This window comes from Portunus trituberculatus, chromosome 24 (genome assembly GCF_017591435.1).
Source record: "Portunus trituberculatus isolate SZX2019 chromosome 24, ASM1759143v1, whole genome shotgun sequence".
Lineage (NCBI taxonomy): Eukaryota > Metazoa > Arthropoda > Malacostraca > Decapoda > Portunidae > Portunus > Portunus trituberculatus.
In genome coordinates this window covers 13,614,956-13,634,955 of record NC_059278.1, presented here as the reverse complement: position 1 = coordinate 13,634,955, position 20,000 = coordinate 13,614,956, and the positions used below count along the sequence as shown (strand labels likewise).

At 43.1% G+C, this 20,000-nt stretch overlaps 1 protein-coding gene across 17 annotated transcripts in view; it reads left to right on the top strand.

Annotated features, from left to right (window-relative positions):
* LOC123508378 (tight junction protein ZO-1-like) overlaps positions 1-20,000 on the top strand; it is a 206,367-nt gene that overhangs the window by 20,978 nt on the left and 165,389 nt on the right. Inside the window, exon 1 of one of the 17 annotated variants that reach the window (XM_045262068.1) lies at positions 16,072-16,764. The exons of the other annotated variants lie outside the window; for them this stretch is intronic. Coding sequence (XP_045118003.1) covers positions 16,087-16,764 — 678 coding nt within the window. The 5' untranslated portion in view covers positions 16,072-16,086. Of the gene's footprint in view, positions 1-16,071; positions 16,765-20,000 lie in introns of those variants that run through there. 17 annotated transcript variants of the gene reach the window in all.

Genomic DNA, 20,000 nt, shown 5'->3' with positions numbered 1-20,000 from the left:
CCACAAAATAATATCCCTTATGGTAAATTAGGTTAGGTCGAGGGAATTTATCATGGAAGAAAATATTTTGAGGGAAATTTTTCAAGGAGTCCTTTTGTGGATAAAATTGAGTTGAATAAAATTTACATAGACGTGTGTGTGTATGTGCGTATATGCGTGTGTAGTTAGAAGCACTCGTCCGTCCGTATCCGTCTGTCCGTGTGTCCGTAGCTTTGATGAGTCCGTTCTCAGGAAACAAGAGAGATTAGCCAATGCCGCCACGTTGCCTTGTGTTTTCTCAGCCGCTGCGATCATCCGGTGTTCGTGCGGGCTTGACATGAACCTCTCGTGTCGTGGCAAACCTCTCTTGTCTGAAAGCTCCACCTGTATCCCGAGTCCCGACAGCGCTACACGGTGATCTGCGTAAAGCCTCTTCTCTTCCCGTGTTGCCGCTAACGTACCGTGCAACCTGGCGGGAAGCTCTTGTATCCTGAACTTACCCTTTGTTCTCTGGAAAAAAGGGAAAAAATGACTGCATTGTAACGTGGGAGGAGGAAAAATGTTACTTTGGTGAACATACTAAAAGACTGAAACTTATGTGCATTCTTGCTATTTACTTGGCGGGAAACTCTTGTATTCTGAACTTCATCTTTGTTACTTTGGTTAACATACTGGGAAATTATTTGTAACCTAAAAAAAAGACTAGAATTTACGTGTATTCTGGCGGTTTATCTGACCTTTTACATTCTGAAGTTACCCTTTGTTGTCTAGGGGAAAAAAAAGAAAAAGAAAATAGCCGCTTTTTAACGTTGGACGGGGACAAATGTTACTTGCGTTAACACTGGTAAACTATTTGTAATGTGAAGGAAGACAGAAATTTACGTGTGAAAATTCTGGTGGTTTGCTTCTGTCTTGTAGGAAAACTTCATACCACAATGATAGACTGTATGGATTGAGAGATTTAAAGTTGAAATTGTTGGTTTAATAGGTCAGATCTCCCTAATGTCGTTTTCTCCTTTCTTTTTTTTATTGTTTTATTTCTTCATTCCTTCACTCCTTCATTCCAGTGTTTCAAAATTGTACTCTATATTCACTCGACAACACTGCATTGATTTGAAGGAGAAACTATAGCAGTCTGATGTCCAGGAATAGCAAGTAGGGTCTCTCAGGTCACTGCTCTGTAATTTCCTCGGTTTCCTCCTTTTTTTCTCCGTGAAGTTTTTCCTTTTTTTTCCCGTTTCATCGTCCTGTTCTGTTGCCTTTCTTTTTTTTTTGCCATTTTTTTTCTCCCTCCATCTGCAGTCCTGTCGTGTTTCCTTCCCGCTTTTTGCTTTTGAGTTCCATCTTATTCCCCTTTTTTCAAATTTCTTGCACTTTTTTTCCTTTTCATCCAGACTTACTCTGCTCTTATTGCTCAAGTTTCTCTCATTTTTTTCTTCTTCTGTATTAATTTTTCAACTTATATATGTGAGCTGTTTTCCCCGTTGGAGATTATTAAGATTCTCAAGGGCGTTTTCATGATTACAGTGACATGTTAACAAATATGCTTCACTTTTATTAAAGAAAAATAACCACTATGAGAACTCAACTACGGAAACCTGGTGGCCCTTTTAAAAACAATCGTGAAGAGAGAGGAAGATAGTGACACAGAACACCCTTTAGCCCCCATCCACCCCATAAAACGAAAAACAAACAGAGACACTAACAACGCATATGTAGATACAGCACCAGACAATACAAATAAACACGAAACAAGTACTCACAATAGCCTTTTAAGAATAGTGTTAATCTGCGGACGCACACAAACCGCGCGAGACATGTATTTGTAGAGATGCGGACAGTAGAACAGCACCTGATAACACGGAGAAACTCACAGATAACTCAACTACTCACAATAACCTTTGAAAAATAGTGTTAATCTGAGAACAATCCGCACAAGACAAACACACAAACAACACTAGTAGAGACACGAACAGTAGAACAGGACCAGGTAACACAGAAAAACTTAGAAAACTTCACTACTCACAATATGACCTTTAAAAAATTGTGCAAATGGGAGAACAAAACACGGACACAGAAACCACCAAACACATAAACACACAAAAAAACAATTATAGAGACAACGAACAGTAGAACAGGACCAGATAACGCAAATAAACTCACAAATAACTCCATTACTCACAATTCCCGTTCAGAAATAGTGTTAATCAGAGAACAAAACATGAATACTAACCCTCACAAAACAAAACAAGACAAAAAAACACGAACGACACATATAGAGGCAGTAACACCACCGGATAACACACGATATGACCTTCCAACACAAGGAAACACTAGTCAGCACACACCCAACAGGGCCAACACACACATAAACAAGAGGACAGCACTGGGAAACGCAGGTGGTGGTGGTGGTGGTGGTGGTAGTAGTAGTGGAAGACTTACACTAACGAAGTATCCCATCTGAACTGGGGCACTCGTGTACGTTTTCTATAACATATTTCTACCCTTTATTGGAACAAGAGAGAGAGAGAGAGAGAGAGAGAGAGAGAGAGAGAGAGAGAGAGAGAGAGAGAGAGAGAGGCGCCAGTATCTTTCCCTTGCAAGTAATGAAACAAAGTGGAACAAAGTTAAATGAATTTCCACCACGCGCCTGTCAACTTGGAGACTGAACATGACAGGGACGGGAAAAGATGCGTCGTATGAACCTGTGTGTCAATGCGGCGGTGAATAGGGAGAGTGGCAGGGCGATAGCAGTGACCAGTGCGGATGACTGTTTAACACTTACGTAGATAATGCAGGACAGCTCATCACCACCGCCGCCATAAGGATATGTAGAGCCGTATTTCAAATTCTTTATATATTCTTTTTGTCTGGGAATAAATGAGATAGTAAATGGATGAATGAATAAACGTTTTGAAATTGTGATAATAAATAGGTGAGTAAGTAAACGTTTTGAATTTATAGTAGTAAGTGGAATAAATAAACGTTTCTCTGTTTCATATTAACTGGATAAATGAATAGGCTTAGATGTAAAAGTAAATGAATAGATAAACGTTCCATTGTGTCATAGTAAGCGGATGAGTAATTGGACTTATAAAAATGTGATAGTAAATGAATTGATAAACGTTTCATTCTTTCATAGTAAATAGATGAATAAAAAGACATTTGAATATAAAGAGGTATACGTTTCATTGTGTCATAAGGGCTGTTTTCAGATCATATACTGGTAATTTCGTGGGTTATCGTAGTCATAGGACTTGTTTCTCTTTATCTTATCGTCCAAGACATTTTGTACTATTAGCGTTGATAGGACATACAAAGGGGGATTATAATTAACTTGTATTCAGCTCGGTCTCGTAACATTGGCGCCACAACCAGCAGTCTGTAGTGAGTGTAAAGGGCACGTCTTGGCCACACAGTCTTGGGAAGGTGCACGTAACATTTACATAATTAGTAGTTCATGAGACTGATAAATTTGGTGGTATGAACAATGACTGAAAGAAAAGTGTGTACAGTTAATTCATACACTGGTGAAATATGATACAGTGAATGAGCTTATGTATGTACAGCTAGAGTTGATAAGAACAAGAAGAAAGAAAAGAAGGAAAAATGTCGATGTAATTAAAAGTACCTGAACTGGTAAATAATATTGACAGTGTATGTAATTATTAAGTGAACTAAGAAAATAATGTACAAAAATAATTACTTCGTGTTCTCTTTATACATTACAACAATATGTGCGTGTGTATGTGTGTGCGTGTGCGTGTGCCTGTGCGGGCTTTCTTTCCGTCTTGGCTGGAAATCTCTTTGATGGGTCCGCTGTGTTATCAGCTGATTAACGCCATCAGCTGATGGTGCTCATCAGCTGATGGCGTGTGTGTGTGTGTGTGTGTGTGTGTGTGTGTGTGTGTGTGTGTGTGTGTGTGTATGTGTGTGTGTGTGGTAGCTCAAGGAGGATGAAAAGTGTTTGTGAGAGAGAGAGAGAGAGAGAGAGAGAGAGAGAGATTAATAAAAGATACACTTGCATGTTTCACATTATTAAACACACACACACACACACACACACACACACACACACACACACACACACACACACACACACACACACACACACACACACACACACACACACACACACATTTTTGGATCTCTTTTTTTTCTGCAGATTCTCTTCATCCTTTCTGCACTTTCTTTCTTTCCTCCTTTTCTTCCTGTCCCGCTTCCTTCTCTCCCTGCCTCGGTCGTCATCTCTGTTATATGGCGTCGTTAGCTTTCTTGAACGAGCTGTTTGTCGCTCTCTCTCTCTCTCTCTCTCTCTCTCTCTCTCTCTCTCTCTCTCTCTCTCTCTCTCTCTCTCTCTCTCTCTCTTCTCTCTCTCTGCTTCTTACTTGTGGAAGGGAAGCATGCATACACACACACACACACACACACACACACACACACACACACACACACACACACACACACACACACACACACACACACGTCTTGGTCATCCAGTACACGAGCTTTAGTGATCACGTAAGGAGCGGTAGCAGTGATGGTGGTGGTGGTGGTGGTGTTTAGTGAAGAAAGAATCACTATGGACAAAATACTAACTAACACAATTTATCGTTTGTAAAAGTAAAGGTGATCACGATAAGTTGGAAAGTGTGAATACCATGCTGTCAGTGTACGTACATGTGTTCGTGTTCGTACCTGAATTGTACGTTGGTGTGTGTGTGTGTGTGTACGTACGTAAGCGCGTTTGAGTAACGGTGTACCTATCGTGGTGATCTGTGAACGTGTGTATAGTGTGTGGTGATGGTGCAGTGACTGTGATGGTGACTTTAACTACTACTACTACTGCTACTGCTACTGCTACTGCTACTTTTCAACTTTATTCATCTGCTTTTTATCTCCTCCTCCTCCTATTATACTATGGAGCGAGCGCCAGTCCTCTGCGCGACATGGCTCAAATCTGTTCTGCATTCCTTGGTACGATTTGTGTGTGTGTGTGTGTGTGTGTGTGTGTGTGTGTGTGTGTGTGTGTGTTTTAGGTAACGATCTTGCTTGGTTTTTATGCTATTATCTGTAATGTAGGTAATTTCTTTTCCTTGTGACGTACTCGATGTTACACACTACTACTACTACTACTACTACTACTACTACTACTACTACTACTACTACTACTACTACTACTACTACTACTACTACTACTACTACTACTACTCTTGCTCTTAGATGAAGCAGTTAGCCATTGTGTTGCTGGGGATAATATGTTGATTGTTCCTCGCTCTTTTTGCAATACTCTTGTTAGGTTAGGTTAGGTTATTGTGTTGAGTGTTATTAGCAGTAAATTAGGTAAGTTAGATTAGAATAGGTTAGATTACTATGCTATGTCTTATCAGCTGTACGGTTAGGTAGGTTATTCAGTTATTGTGTTGAATGTTATCAGTAATACAGTTTAGTTAGGTTAGGTTTGGTTAGGTTTAAAGTATTGCGTGTTCTCAGCAGTAAAATCTGTCCTCTGTAACGCTTCACCTCTTAACATATTAACAAGATTTCTACATTATGAATAGGACAAACACTTGAGAACTCGGCTAATCTTATGTGCGGCCTTGGAAACTTGTGGTGTAAGAGACATGCATTTTTGTGTACGTGCCTATGCATAATGTGTGATGTATTTCGTAGTGTTGTATTGACTTAGTGGTCTGCTGTGTGTATTATGTATTTACTTGTTGATTTATTCGCGTTCAACTCGAGGATTCGGTATTAAAGGGGAAAATTGAAATCCAAAGAAAAATAACTAGAATTGAGGAAAAGGTGATTAGAGATTTGAAATTGGAGGGAAACACTATTACGGACTTAAATTTGAGGGAAAGCTATTATATGTTTGAGATTGACGGGGAAAAATAGTAAGAGAGGTCGCTATTAAGGAAATAATGGTAATAATAGATAATGACCAAACACACACACACACACACACACACACACACACACACACACACACACACACACACACACACACACACACACACACACACACACACACACACACACACACTCACTCACTCACTCACTCACTCACTCACTCACTCACTCACTCACTCACTCACTCACTCACTCACTCACTCACTCACACACACACACACACACACACACACACACACACACACACACACACACACACACATGGCCCGGTAGCTCAGTGGTTAGAGCGCTGGCTTCACAAGCCAGAGGACTGGGGTTCGATTCCCCGGCCGGGTGGAGATATTTGGGTGTGTCTCCTTTGACGTGTAGCCCCTGTTCACCTAGCAGTGAGTAGGTACGGGATGTAAATCGAGGAGTTGTGACCTTGTTGTCCCGGTGTGTGGTGTGTGCCTGGTCTCAGGCCTATCCGAAGATCGGAAATAATGAGCTCTGAGCTCGTTCCGTAGGGTAACGTCTGGCTGTCTCGTCAGAGACTGCAGCAGATCAAACAGTGAATTACACACACACACACACACACACACACACACACACACACACACACACACACACACACACACACACACACACACACACACACACACACACTCTCTCTCTCTCTCTCTCTCTCTCTCTCTCTCTCTCTCTCTCTCTCTCTCTCTCTCTCTCTCTCTCTCTCTCTCTCTCTCTCTCTTAATCACGTGTTTTTTCTCTATTTTTCAGGTTAGTACTCATTCCTGTGCGTTATTTGAAGCAGGCGAGCGGCAATGGTGAGTGTTACCTGTGTGTGTGTGTGTGTGTGTGTGTGTGTGTGTGTGTGTGTGTGTGTGTGTGTGTGTGTGTGTAGAAGGAAATCACGTACTGTATTCTTCTTCATTCATTTTGTGTTACTGTATGTGAGGGCGTGTGAATTATTGTTGTTGTTGTTGATAGTATTGTTGTTGTTATTATTATTATTATTATTATTATTATTATTATTATTATTATTGTTGAGGTTCTTATTTTTTGTTCTTGTTTGGGTTCTTTTTTCTTGTTCTAGTTCTTGTTCTTGTTGTTCTTGTTCTTGTACTTCTTCTTCTTCTGCTTCTGCTTCTTCTTCTTCTTCTTCTTCTTCTTCTTCTTCTTCTTCTTCTTCTTCTTCTTCTTCTTCTTCTTCTTCTTCTTTTTTTATTATTATTATTATTATTATTATTTATTATTATTATTATTATTATTATTATTATTATTATTATTATTATTATTATTATTATTATTATTATTATTATTATTATTATTATTATTATTATTATTATTATTATTATTATTATTATTATTACTACTACTACTACTACTACTACTACTACTACTACTACTACTACTACTACTACTACTACTACTATTATTCACTGATACACTTGAAGATTAAACTCTGAATCTCATCGTACAAAAATGTAATAAGTCACTATCATTTCGCAACAAGCATCATAGGGCCGGGAGGGGCGGGGGAAGGGGCGGCGGGGCTGGCGTCTGGGTCACAGCGCCGCGTCAAAGTGTCTGGAAGCAAAATAACGGATTCTGCGGAGCTCTCAGAAAACGTGCATTTCCGGGGAACACACACGGTGCTTGGGAACTTATTGCCAGGAGAGACGTGCGCTGCATCATGGCGGGGGAAAAAAAGAAAAGAAAAGAAAAGAAGTGTTGCATGTTGGAAAAATAAGAGAAACTGGTTGTGATATTTTCGGAGTGATTTCATTTACTTATTGTTGAAGAATACGTTATCGATTATTATCTGTTTCACTCTATTGGTTTTATTCACTAATTAAACCACATTACTGTAAAAACGTGAAACAAAAATGCATACAGACAGACAGACAGACAGACAGAGACGTATATTGCTCTAGTAATCAAACTGTTGGTGATTTTTAAGACTGATTTCATATGCTAATTGTTTTGGATTACATTCTCGATTATTTTCCATTTCAACACGTTGGTTTTATTCACTAATTAAACCTTATTGTTGTGAAAACTCGAGAGAAAACAGAAATACAAACAAACAGGCAGACGAATACTGTTCTTAGTAATCTAGAAAGTTTGGTGTTTTCTTGTGTGTTCCATTACATTGGTTTCATTCACAAACTAAACATCATAGCTGTGAAAACGATAGAAATGCCAACAAGCAGACACAGACCAGGTACTCTTAGCAATATAAAAGAAATCAGTGTTCTGCCACGTTTAATGCGATAGAAGTGTTTGTTGGTGTTACTTTGCTAAGGAACTGGTGAGAAAGGAAAGGGAAGAATTAGAGGTGACACAAAGGAAGATTTAGCAGTGACAAGAGAGGAGAGTAAGGGATATGGAAGAAGGAAGTGAGAGAATGAGTAGTGGGGAGAAATTAATGGATAGAAATATTTGTGTTCTTATCAAAGAAAGTCCAGAGAGAGAGAGAGAGAGAGAGAGAGAGAGAGAGAGAGAGAGAGAGAGAGAGAGAGAGAGAGAGAGAGAGTTTGTTAGGTAATATATGGCCGTGTTTGTTGTGATTTGACTAAGGAAGACTTGTAAAAGAAGGGAAGGGTTGGGCATGACGTAAATGCAGGGAGGGTTAGGAAAGAAGATAGAGGGAGGTAAGGAGGAAGGTAGGGAGACCGAATGGGAGGGATGAGAGTGGATGCGGGGGAGGGGGTAAAGGCAGAAGAGGCGTATGGAGGGAGTCAAGAAGTAAGTAAATCAGAGTGAAAGGTTTCTTCTGTCACTCTTAAGGCTTCCCGCGCGAAATGTTACAGAAACGTTGCCGTCTATTTTGAGGCACACACACACACACACACACACACACACACACACACACACACACACACACACACACACACACACACACACACACACACACACACACATGTGCACAGATTTGACGGCTTACTGGACTTGTCTTACAGGTCACACACACACACACACACACACACACACACACACACACACACACACACACACACACACACACACACACACACACACACACACACACACACACACACACACACACACACACACATCAAATGACGAAACTGGAGGAGTGACAAAGGAAGGAGAAAGAAGCATAAAAGGAAAAGGAATTAAGAAAGAAGAGATGGAAGGAAGGATTAGAGAAAGGCAGGATGAGGAGAGAAATAATAAGAGGGTAGGAAAAGTGCAAATATGAATAAAAGTAAGAGAGAGAGAGAGAGAGAGAGAGAGAGAGAGAGAGAGAGAGAGAGAGAGAGAGACACTTGGTAAAAGGTTTCGTTCTTACCTAAGCTTGAAGGAATGTGTGAAAAAATCAGTGAGGCGGAGGAGGGGGAGAGGCATAGAAAAACAACTCTTCTTTTTCCTTTCGTAGAAGAAAGACAAAAACGAGGAGGGAGGAGCAGGAAGAGGAGGAATAGGAGGAAGAGGAGGAGGAGGAGGAGGAGGAGGAGGAGGAGGAGGAGGAGGAGGAGGAGGAGGAGGAGGAGGAGGAGGAAAAGAAAGAGAATAGGCGTGGAGGTTTAGCAGATTATTGGGCCAAAATTAGGTTAGCGTTGTTTTACCACCGTTAAGGGAGAACAGAAAAGTAAGGAGACATGTTGCCTCACTCGCTTCCTTACAACAGAACACCGTATAGGAAAAACGAAGAATAATGCAACATTTTTATACATTACTAGATTTTTTTTTTTAGTTTATTTATTTTTGAAGTAGAAAAGTAAGAAGACACATTGCCACCCTCCTTACCTTGAGCAGAACACCAGTTAAAACAAAGAATAATATAACATTTTTATACATTTCAAGATTTTTTTGTGAGTTTATGTAGTGATGTAGTAGAAAAGTAACAAGACACGTTGCCACTCTACTTTCCTTACAGCAGAACAGAAAACAAACCATACTACAAAATTTTTTATATAAGACTACATATTTTATACCGGAGTTTATGTAATTATGTAACCCGACTAAGATAATGAATGTATGATTGAGATTGTTAGTGCTGAGTTAAGGGAGTTTGAAAAGAGTAGACATATTTTTGAATAGGAGTAAATGCATAGATGTTTTTAGTGCTAAGTTAAGGAAATTTGAAAAGAGTAGACATTTTTTTTAGAGAGGAGTAAATACATAGGTGTTTTTAGTACTAAGTTAAGGAAGATTGTAAAGAGTAGACATTTTTCAGTAGGAGTAAATACATCGGTGTTTTCTATAATCTGTGTTTTTGTGTACTGACTGCCACATGAAGATCTGATGGATTCTTACAGCTTCCTTTAATGTTTAGTTAAAGTGAGCCATTCTTGATTTATACTGAACTAGAGTGAAATTAGAAGCTCTAGAAAATTTTAAGTCCTCTTAAGTACTCGACCAGCCTTATCTTATTACTCGACTAGCCCTGTTAAGCCGACTAGCCCTATTTAACTGCCTAACTGGACCACCCCTGTTATATTGACCAGCCCTGTTAACTCGACCAGCCCTGTTAACTCGACCAGCCCTATTTAACTCGACCAGCCCTGTTTAACTCGACCAGCCCTGTTTAACTCGACCAGCCCTGTTTAACTCGACCAGCCCTGTTTAACTCGACCAGCCCTGTTTAACTCGACCAGCGCTGTTTAACTCGACCAGCGCTGTTTAACTCGACCAGCCCTGTTTAACTCGACCAGCCCTGTTAACTCGACCAGCCCTGTTAACTCGACCAGCCCTGTTTAACTCGACCAGCCCTGTTTAACTCGACCAGCCCTGTTTAACTCGACCAGCACTGTTTAACTCGACCAGCCCTGTTTAACTCGCTGAATCCTGTTTTGCTCGACCATCCCTGTTTAACTATCCAACTAGCCTTATTTCGATCTACTCCACCAGCCCTCCTTAACTATCCAACCAGCCCTGTTTATTCCACCTGCCCTGTTCAACTCAACCAGCCTCATTCAACTACTCGACTAACCTTCCTTCACTACCCGACCACCCCTGTTTAACTCGGTCACCCCTGTTAACTACCCAACGAACCCTGTTTACTCGACCACCCCTGTTTAACTACCCAGCCAGCCCTGTGTCTGCTTCGAGGCGTCTGTGGCTGTGTTTGTTGCATCAGGCTGCCATATTAGGTGTGGGAAAAGGCCCAGCACAGACTTAACCTTCTGCTTACCGAACTAAACCTACAGCCACTCAAGGGTTTCAGCGCATCAATCTCTCCTTTTGTCGCCACAGGTATCTTTGCAAACTAGACTGGAAACTTACACCTGGTCTGTCCTTAAGTTGGAATTTTAATACTACATTATGAAAAGGGGAAAAAAAGTTCAAGGTACCTGACTGATTCTTATGACGTCACTGTTTATTTGTTTATTTATCTATTTATTTATTTATGTATTTATTTATTTTATTTTATTTTTTGCTTGTAACTTACACTTGGATATTTTGTGTTGAAGAAGGCTAAAGTTGAAATGTTAATACTATATCGCTCACACACACACACACACACACACACACACACACACACACACACACACACACACACACACACACACACACACACACACACACACACACACACACACGAAAACTAATTTTTATGATGTTTTTAGTGTTTTCTTTTTTTTTTTTTTTTCTTTTTTTTTTACTTAAGACTTACATCTGGTCCTTTCGCGTCAAAGAAGCCGTAAGTTGAAATATTAACACTGCAAACACTGAAGAGGTTAACTGAGTAATCCTTGTGATGTCGCTGGTTACTTTAAACTTATCAATGAATATTTTGTGTTGAAGAAGGAGCCTTAAGTTGAAATGTTAATACTACAAACACTGAAAAGATTGAATTACTAACCTTAACCTTAACTTTAACCTAACCAAAACCTAACCCAACCAAGCAAAACCTAACCCAACCTGAACCTGACCCTGACCCAACCTAATCAAACCTAACCTAACTACCAAACCAAACCAACCCAACCCAACCCAACCCAACCCAACCCAACCCAACCCAACCCAATTCAACCCAACCCAACCCAACCCAACCCAACCCAATCCAACCCAACCCAACCCAACCCAATCCAATCCAATCCAATCCAACCCAATCCAACCCAATCCCAATCCAATCCAATCCAATCCAATCCAATCCAACCAACCCAACCCAACCCAACCCTTATAACGTCACTGGCGGTGTTTCAAGCTTTACTTTTAAACTTAGCCATTTTACGTGAAGATGCCATAAGATTGAAATGCTTGAAATATTGATACTGCAAATACTGACAGCTTTGAATTGCACGAGCAGAATTAGAAGGGAGAGAAAGAAGAGGAGAAAAGGAGAGAAGGGATATTGGAGGAGGAGGAGGAGGAGGAAGAGGAGGAGGAGAAGCAAGAAAGGAGAAACTGATAGTGATGATATTTTTGTTCTCCCTTATCTATACTCTCTCTCTCTCTCTCTCTCTCTCTCTCTCTCTCTCTCTCTCTCTCTCTCTCTCTCTCTCTCTCTCTCTCTCTCTCTCTCTCTCTCTCTCTCTCTCTCTCTCTCTCTCTCTCCCCCCTGTACCTCACCTTACTAATTGGATTAACCCTCCTCTCTCCTTCCTCCCCCACCCCTCACACTCTCCTTCTTCCCTCTCTCCCTCCCCTCCATTACTCACCCTTCCCCTCTCCTCCGCTCCTGTCCCCTCCCGTCCCCTCCCCTCCTCTCCGTAACACCTTCAGTAAGTGGATTAGAGTAAATTTTCTTACTTTTGGACTAAATCTGCGTGTTTGAAGAGAGAGAGAGAGAGAGAGAGAGAGAGAGAGAGAGAGAGAGAGAGAGAGGACGGGGGAGTCACTAATAGAGTAAATGAAAAGGAGAAAAGATAAGAGAAAAAGTAAAAAAAAAATAGAAAAGGAAGAAATGAAAGGAGGAGGAGGAGGAGGAGGAGAAGGAGAAGGAGAAGAAGAACCAAGACAAACCTTAAAACGATTATATTTAAAGGCAGTAAAATGCATCTGTCTAACTTTGTGTGTGTGTGTGTGTGTGTGTGTGTGTGTGTGTGTGTGTGTGTGTGTGTGTGTGTGTGTGTGTGTGTGTGTGTGTAATAATAATAATAATAATAATAATAATAATAATAATAATAATAATAATAATAATAATAATAAACGGTTTATTAGTTAGGCAATGTAAAAGAAATACACTGAAAATGTACAGGGGGGGGGGGACATTACCACAATGAACTAAAAATGCTTAACCTAACTATGGATAAACTTAACCTAGAAATTCACTTATTTGTGTGTGTGTGTGTGTGTGTGTGTGTGTGTGTGTGTGTGTGTGTGTGTGTGTGTGTGTGTGTGTGTGTGTGTGTGTGTGTGTGTGTGTGTGTGTGTGTGTGTGTGTGTGTGTGAAAAGACGGTAGTGAAGGAAGAGATGGTGGTGTAAGTTTGGGTGAGAATTCCCTTCCTGCTCCTCCTCCTCCTCCTCCTCCTCCTGCATAATATAATAGTTTACCTTCGTCCCTTCCCTTCTCCACTCGCTTATCATCCCCATTGTGAGTTTACATCCCTTGGTTTACTTTCAGAGGCCTGGCAGGAGGAGGAGGAGGAGGAGGAGGAGGAGGAGGAGGAGGAGGAGGAGGAGGAGGAGGAGGAGGAGGAGGAGGAGGACAGAGTGAAAAAGAGAGGAAAAAATGTTTGGTGGTGATAAGGAAGGAATTATCTTGTGTGACGTTTAGAGAGAGAGAGAGAGAGAGAGAGAGAGAGAGAGAGAGAGAGAGAGAGAGAGAGAGGAGGTGCAACTTAAGAATGACGGAAAGTAATTATGGGAAGGAAGAAGAAAAAGGAGATAAGGAAAAAGAAAAGCAATGTGGGCAGGAGGAGGAGGAGGAGGAGGAGGAGGAGGAGGAGGAGGAGGAGGAGGAGGAGGAGCAACAACAGTATTCATCCTGAGGGACAATTTCACCTTGAGGGCGTAAGTTCTTCCTGCCTCCCCTCCTCCTTCCTCCTCCTTCCTCCATCTTTCTTCCACTTTTCCTCCCTCCCTCCCTCTCTTCAATGATCAACTTCCTTTCCTCCTCGCTTCTTTCTTCCTTCTTGCCTCTTGGTTTGCATCTTCCTCCTCCTCCTCCTCCTCCTCCTCCTCCTCCTCCTCCTCCTCCTCCTCCTCCTCCTATCATCATTTTTAATTCTATCTTCTCCTCCGACTGATATCATCCTTCCTTCCTTCCTTCCTTCCTACCTCCCTTCCTTCCTTCCTTGCATTTGTTCTTGTTCGTTAATTCACTACTACTACTTCTTCTTCTTCTTCTTCTTCTTCTTCTTCTTCTTCTTCTTCTTCTTCTTCTTCTTCTTCTTCTTCTTCTTCTTCTTCTTCGTCGTCGTCGTCGTCGTCGTCGTCGTCGTCGTCGTCGTCGTCTTCTTCTTTGACTTTCTTCATTCTTCCTCCCTCTCTTCTTTCTCCTCGTCCTCCTCTTTCTTGCCCTTGCTCTGGTGCCCTTGAGCTGTTACGTGAGAGAGAGAGAGAGAGAGAGAGAGAGAGAGAGAGAGAGAGAGAGAGAGAGAGAGAGAGAGAGAGAGAGAGAGAGAGAGAGAGAGAGAGAGAGAGAGAGAGAGAATTTTCATTTTTGGTTACGTTCATGTGGTTTTGTTTATTTGTATCCATCTTTCCTTCTCTCTATTTATCTATTTGCTTTCTGTCTGTCGTTGTTTTCATGTTTCCTTGTTTATTTTTTGGACCTGTACACTTTTTTTTTTTTATCTGTATCGTTTGTCTGTCTGTCTGTCTGTCATATCTCAATCAATTTATTTCCATCTATTTACCTATTTTAATAAACATACGGTTACCTGTCTACACATTTTAACGCCTTCAATACTGAGACGACTTTTATCATGATTTTTGCGTATGATTAGACGGTTTTATTTGCATTAGGAAGTATTTATGGAGGTGAAGAGATTAATGGCCAGAGTCTTTACTATTTTATTCCCCTCACGTAAGATTCTGAAGCTGTATGAAATCGTCAAATAGTAACCAGAATGAATAAATACGGTATGGTACTGAAGGGGTTAGTTATCTGAATTATAAGCCTCATGGTAGTGATGGTGATGGTGATGGTCATGTCTGTCTATATGTCTGTCTGTATATTAACTTTATCTCTGGTCCTTTATATTTTAGTCGTTTTTGATGCTCCTGGCCAGATTTCCTCTCTAATGTTAAAGAAACTCGCCTGTCAAATCTTACCTGTCCTATCTAATTATCTCTCAACAGGTACTCATAATTACTGGTATCCACTTCAGCTCTCACCTGTTTCCTGTCTGTCTGTATGTATGTCAGTTTGTACTAAAGAGCCTTGGACTTGTACTCACCTGTCTTATTATGGGCAGGTGTGAGGGGGCTAGGGAGGGGGTGTAGGTTAATTGAGATGAACTAAAAGGCTTCTTATATTAATCTTTTTGTGCCTGTATAGCTCCTGTGTGTGTGTGTGTGTGTGTGTGTGTGTGTGTGTGTGTGTGTGTGTGTGTGTGTGTGCGGTGCTGTGGTTTGTTGGCTGTTAGTGGGACACGCCGGACGGAACGGTCGTACGGTCAGCCTGTCTGTATACTCTCTCTCTCTCTCTCTCTCTCTCTCTCTCTCTCTCTCTCTCTCTCTCTCTCTCTCTCTCTGCTTTTTCGCTCATTTTTTCTGACGTGTCTTGCCTTGAGGTGGTGTTAGCAGGAGGCGGTTACTCTTTTGGGGGTTGGGGGGATGGACGTTGCTGGTGGTGGGGGTGGGGGTTTTGGGGTAGGAGGGGATTGGAGATGGCTCGTCTTTTCCTTCCTCTGTATTGTTGAAGGGAGACTGAGGGGTGGTGGTGATGAGGAGGGGGGTTGGAGGGGCTGTGAAGTGCACGTGTGGTGGGTGGTGGGGAGTGTGGTGATTGGTGGTAGGGTGGGGGGTGTGGTGGGAGTGCGGTCGTCAGCCACACCGGACGTAATCCCGTGACTCCCCTGGGTCCTGACCGCTTCCCTCCCCGCCTCCCTGCCATCCCCGCCCAGCGTCACCCCCCCACACTCACACACTGACGTACATACATACACACACACACACACACACACGCACACACTCAGGCCAGCACCATCACACCCACACTCAGGCAGGGGCGGCGGTGGCCTCAGGTGCTCCTCCACTTGCGATTACGTACTCGTGTGCCTCGGCCTCGCCCACCTGTGTGCGTGGGTGTTTGTGTGCAGGTGTGGTGTGTGTTGTGTGCGTGGTGCGGTGTGATGGTGGGCGGGGAGGATCCGCCACACCTGTACTGTGACTGTTGTTGTGACGTCCCCGCGGGGGACCAACAACTGCGGGACGGAGAAGGGAGCGCATCTCCCCTCCCTTGGCTTGCCACGGATGACAACTCGTCCCTCTCGTCGTCCCCTGTGGGTTCCCCGCAGACCGGCAGGTCCCTGCCGTCCTACTCCACTCGTAGGCTGTGCAGGGTACCCGTGCGGTCGCCCCAGTGCACGGTGGGGAGCGGCGCGCCGTGTCCCTGTGACGGCTGTCGCCCCGATGAGGACTCCATGTACGAAGAGGTTGGCTTCCAGTACTTCCCTGTCCCCCCGAGACGTCTGTCCCTTGGCCTGGCGCCCTCCCTAAGGGAAGGCGTTTTCAGAAGGGCATCGCTGCCTCCCCCGCCGCCCCCGGTCCCTTCGGTTCTCCTCGGCACCGGTGCTGTCATCTTCTCCGATGCAGTGCTCCCCTTGGAGGCGCCTCGCCCCCCAACGGACCAGCACTGCGGCATGGGCGGCGTGCTACGCTCCTTGGGCGTGTGTGGGCGCCCCTCCTCCATGACAACTGAGGTGGAGACAGTGTTCACCTATACCATGGACGATGACGCCTGCAGCGGCCTGCGCTACGCCGCCACCGCCGCCAGGAGAAGGAAGACCCGCAAGGCACGAGGCGTTAAGGTCAGCCACCTCCTTCACCTCTCTCTCTCTCTCTCTCTCTCTCTCTCTCTCTCTCTCTCTCTCTCTCTCTCTCTCTCTCTCTCTCTCTCTCTCTCTCTCTCTCTCTCTCTCTCTCTCTCTCTCTCTCTCTCTCTCTCTCTCTCTCTCTCTCTCTCTCTTTTCCTTCCTTCCTTCCTTCCTTCCTTCCTTCCTTCCTCTCTGTCTTCTTCTCTCCCTTAATGGTTCTCCCTTACTTACAATCACTCTTCACCGCCTCTCTCCTCCTCTGTCCTGCCTCCACGCGGCACTGTGCCACTTCTTGCTTTCAGGAACAGGATCTCATTACCTGTGGCGCCGATGCCTTCCCGCGCCCACCCTCCTTGCCTATCCTTGCCTCGCCTCGCCTTGCCTTGCTTTGCCTCGCTTTGCCTGGTGTTCCTCCAGGACACCGTGACTGCCTGGCCTGGCTGGCCTGGCGGTGTGTCCTCCCACACATGTCCAGGTGGTGCTTCCTGTCTTCCTTGCCTCCCTTCCTTGCTGATGGGAACACTTTAGGCTGGCACCGTTTGACCTTCCTGCCAGACAGGACAAGACACACTATCGCTCCCTATTCTTACTCCTCCTCCTCCTCCTCCTCCTCCTCCTAGTTTTCCCCGGCATACTCTTCCTCTTCCTGAGGCTGCTTTCCTCCCACACGGCTCGCTGCCTCCTCTGCCGCCACCGCGTGCTCCTCCTCATGTCTCGTCAGCTCGCCCACAAATATCGCACCTGTGGGAATTAATTAGGGAGAGTGTCAGGAGGTGAGAAAACGGTGAACCAAATCGGTAATGAAATATTGGGACGGTTTGGCCAGCCTTAAAGTGCACCACCTCTCTCTCTCTCTCTCTCTCTCTCTCTCTCTCTCTCTCTCTCTCTCTCTCTCTCTCTCTCTCTCTCTCTCTCTCTCTCTCTCTCTCTCTCTCTCTCTCTCTCTCTCTCTCTCGACCTTCTGTATCCTCTAAATCATTTTGTTAAGAGTTTGGTGGTGAGCGACTAACGTACCCAGCAGCTCTTTCCCTCTGAGCTGAGACGTCCCTAGGCTGAGGTCAATCAGAACCGACAAAACACAGCAGCATCTTAACGCCAAGCTGAGACGTCTTGGCGGTCCTGCTGCCTCGCCTGCTGGTGTTGCGGCTTCCTCCACGCATTGATCTCTAAAGCTGCTTAGTGTCTTCCGTCAGGATGCTGAGCTACGCATGGTCTTTGCTGATCGACTGCGTGAAGAGGATGTGAGACCGAAAGAGATAGACGAAGTAGAAGTATATAATAGAATAACTTGGAAAACACTCATCCGAAAGAGCTATCCCTGGGCACAAACAGGAGTTATAAGACAGCGTGACCCTTAACCCATTCAGTACTGCGATCCATTTTGACCTTTCGTTTTGGGTACGATTAGACGATATTATTTACATTGGGAAGAGTCTATGGAGGTCAGAAGATTAATAGGCAGAGTTTTCGATATTTTAATCCCCACATAAGTTTCTGAAGCTGTATCAAATCACCAAGCAGTAACCAGAATGAATATGAAAACATGTCATGGTACTAAAGGGGTTAATTGCTACCTGCCCCTGAACGTCCAAGGTGAGGGAGGCAACACACCAATCCGCAGTCCTTTTAACCCCTTCAATACCATGACACGTCTTTATATTTATTCTGGTTGCTATTTGGTGGTCTTATACAGCTTCAGAAACTCATATGGGGATTAAAATAGTGAAGACTCTGGACCATTAATCTTCTGACCTCCATAGAACCTTGCTAGTGTAAATAAAATCGTCTAATCACATTCAAAACTTATGGTAAAAATGCGTCCCAGTACTGAAGGGGTTAATATACTAGAAATCTTGCCAGTCTATCACCAGAAACATAAAAATACTCTGAAGAACACGATTATCTCCAACTGGAACCCTCGGAAAGCAGTGATGGTGAGAGAGCAAAGCGTTTCAGAATACGAGCCTTTGTTGTAGCACGGAGCAGAGTGACAGTTCACGCCACTGCCGGTTGAGAGTGTACAGTACAAGATACACACTTCACGGTGGTGTGTGTGTGTGTGTGTGTGTGTGTGTGTGTGTGTGTGTGTGTGTGTGTGTGTGTGTGTGTGTGTGTGTGTGTGTGTGTGTGTGTGTGTGTGTGTGTGTGTGTGTGTGTGTACTGCTGCGCCAAGTATGTCAGGATGAAGTTTGTCCTCTGAGCTCTGCATCCTTTTCTTTTTTATATTCATCTGTCTTTCTATGCATCTTTTCTTTCTTTTCTTTCTTTCTTTTCTTTCTTTCTTTCTTTCTTTCTTTTCTTTCTTTCTTTCGTTTTTTTTTTTCTTGATTGTATTATATCTTGTTGAAATAGATTAACAACACTGCAACAACAACACACACACACACACACACACACACACACACACACACACACACACACACACACACACACACACACAGTTCCAACACTAAAAAAAAAACGCAAAGGAAAAAAAAAAAAAAAGAGGGGAAATAACGTTAAAGAAACTGAAAAATGTCCCAAAACGACAAAGTGAAATGATAAGGTAGCATCAGAACAGAATCAGAATCCATTTCCTTCCAGCAGTGTGTTGGTATAGAGTGGGATTCTGTGTACCCAAGTCCTGTGTGTGTGTGTGTGTGTGTGTGTGTGTGTGTGTGTGTGTGTGTGTGTGTGTGTGTGTGTGTGTGTGTGTGTGTGTGTGTGTGTGTGTGTGTGTGTGTGTGTGTTGCTTCTATATGTGAAGGGTGTCTGTGTGAGGAATTGTTTGTTTAACGTACTGTGTATTATTATTATTATTATTATTATTATTATTATTATTATTATTATTACTACTACTACTACTACTACTACTACTACTACTACTACTACTACTACTACTACTACTACTACTACTACTACTACTTATGTTACTGACTTTTATCTTTTATATTTTTGTGAAAGCGTGTCAAAAGAGCCGTCCTAATTAAATAATACGAGCAGAACTTTATTTTATTTACTCACGTGCTGCTGCTGCTTTCTCTCTCTCTCTCTCTCTCTCTCTCTCTCTCTCTCTCTCTCTCTCTCTCTCTCTCTCTCTCTCTCACGTACCGAAAAAAAATTGCGCAGCATGAAATGAAAGAAATTAAGTTAAATTAATGAAAAGAGTTAATATGAAAGTCCAATACTGAGAGAGAGAGAGAAGGGGGGGGGGCGGATGGAAAACAAAATAGTCTCCCCAGGGATTCAGT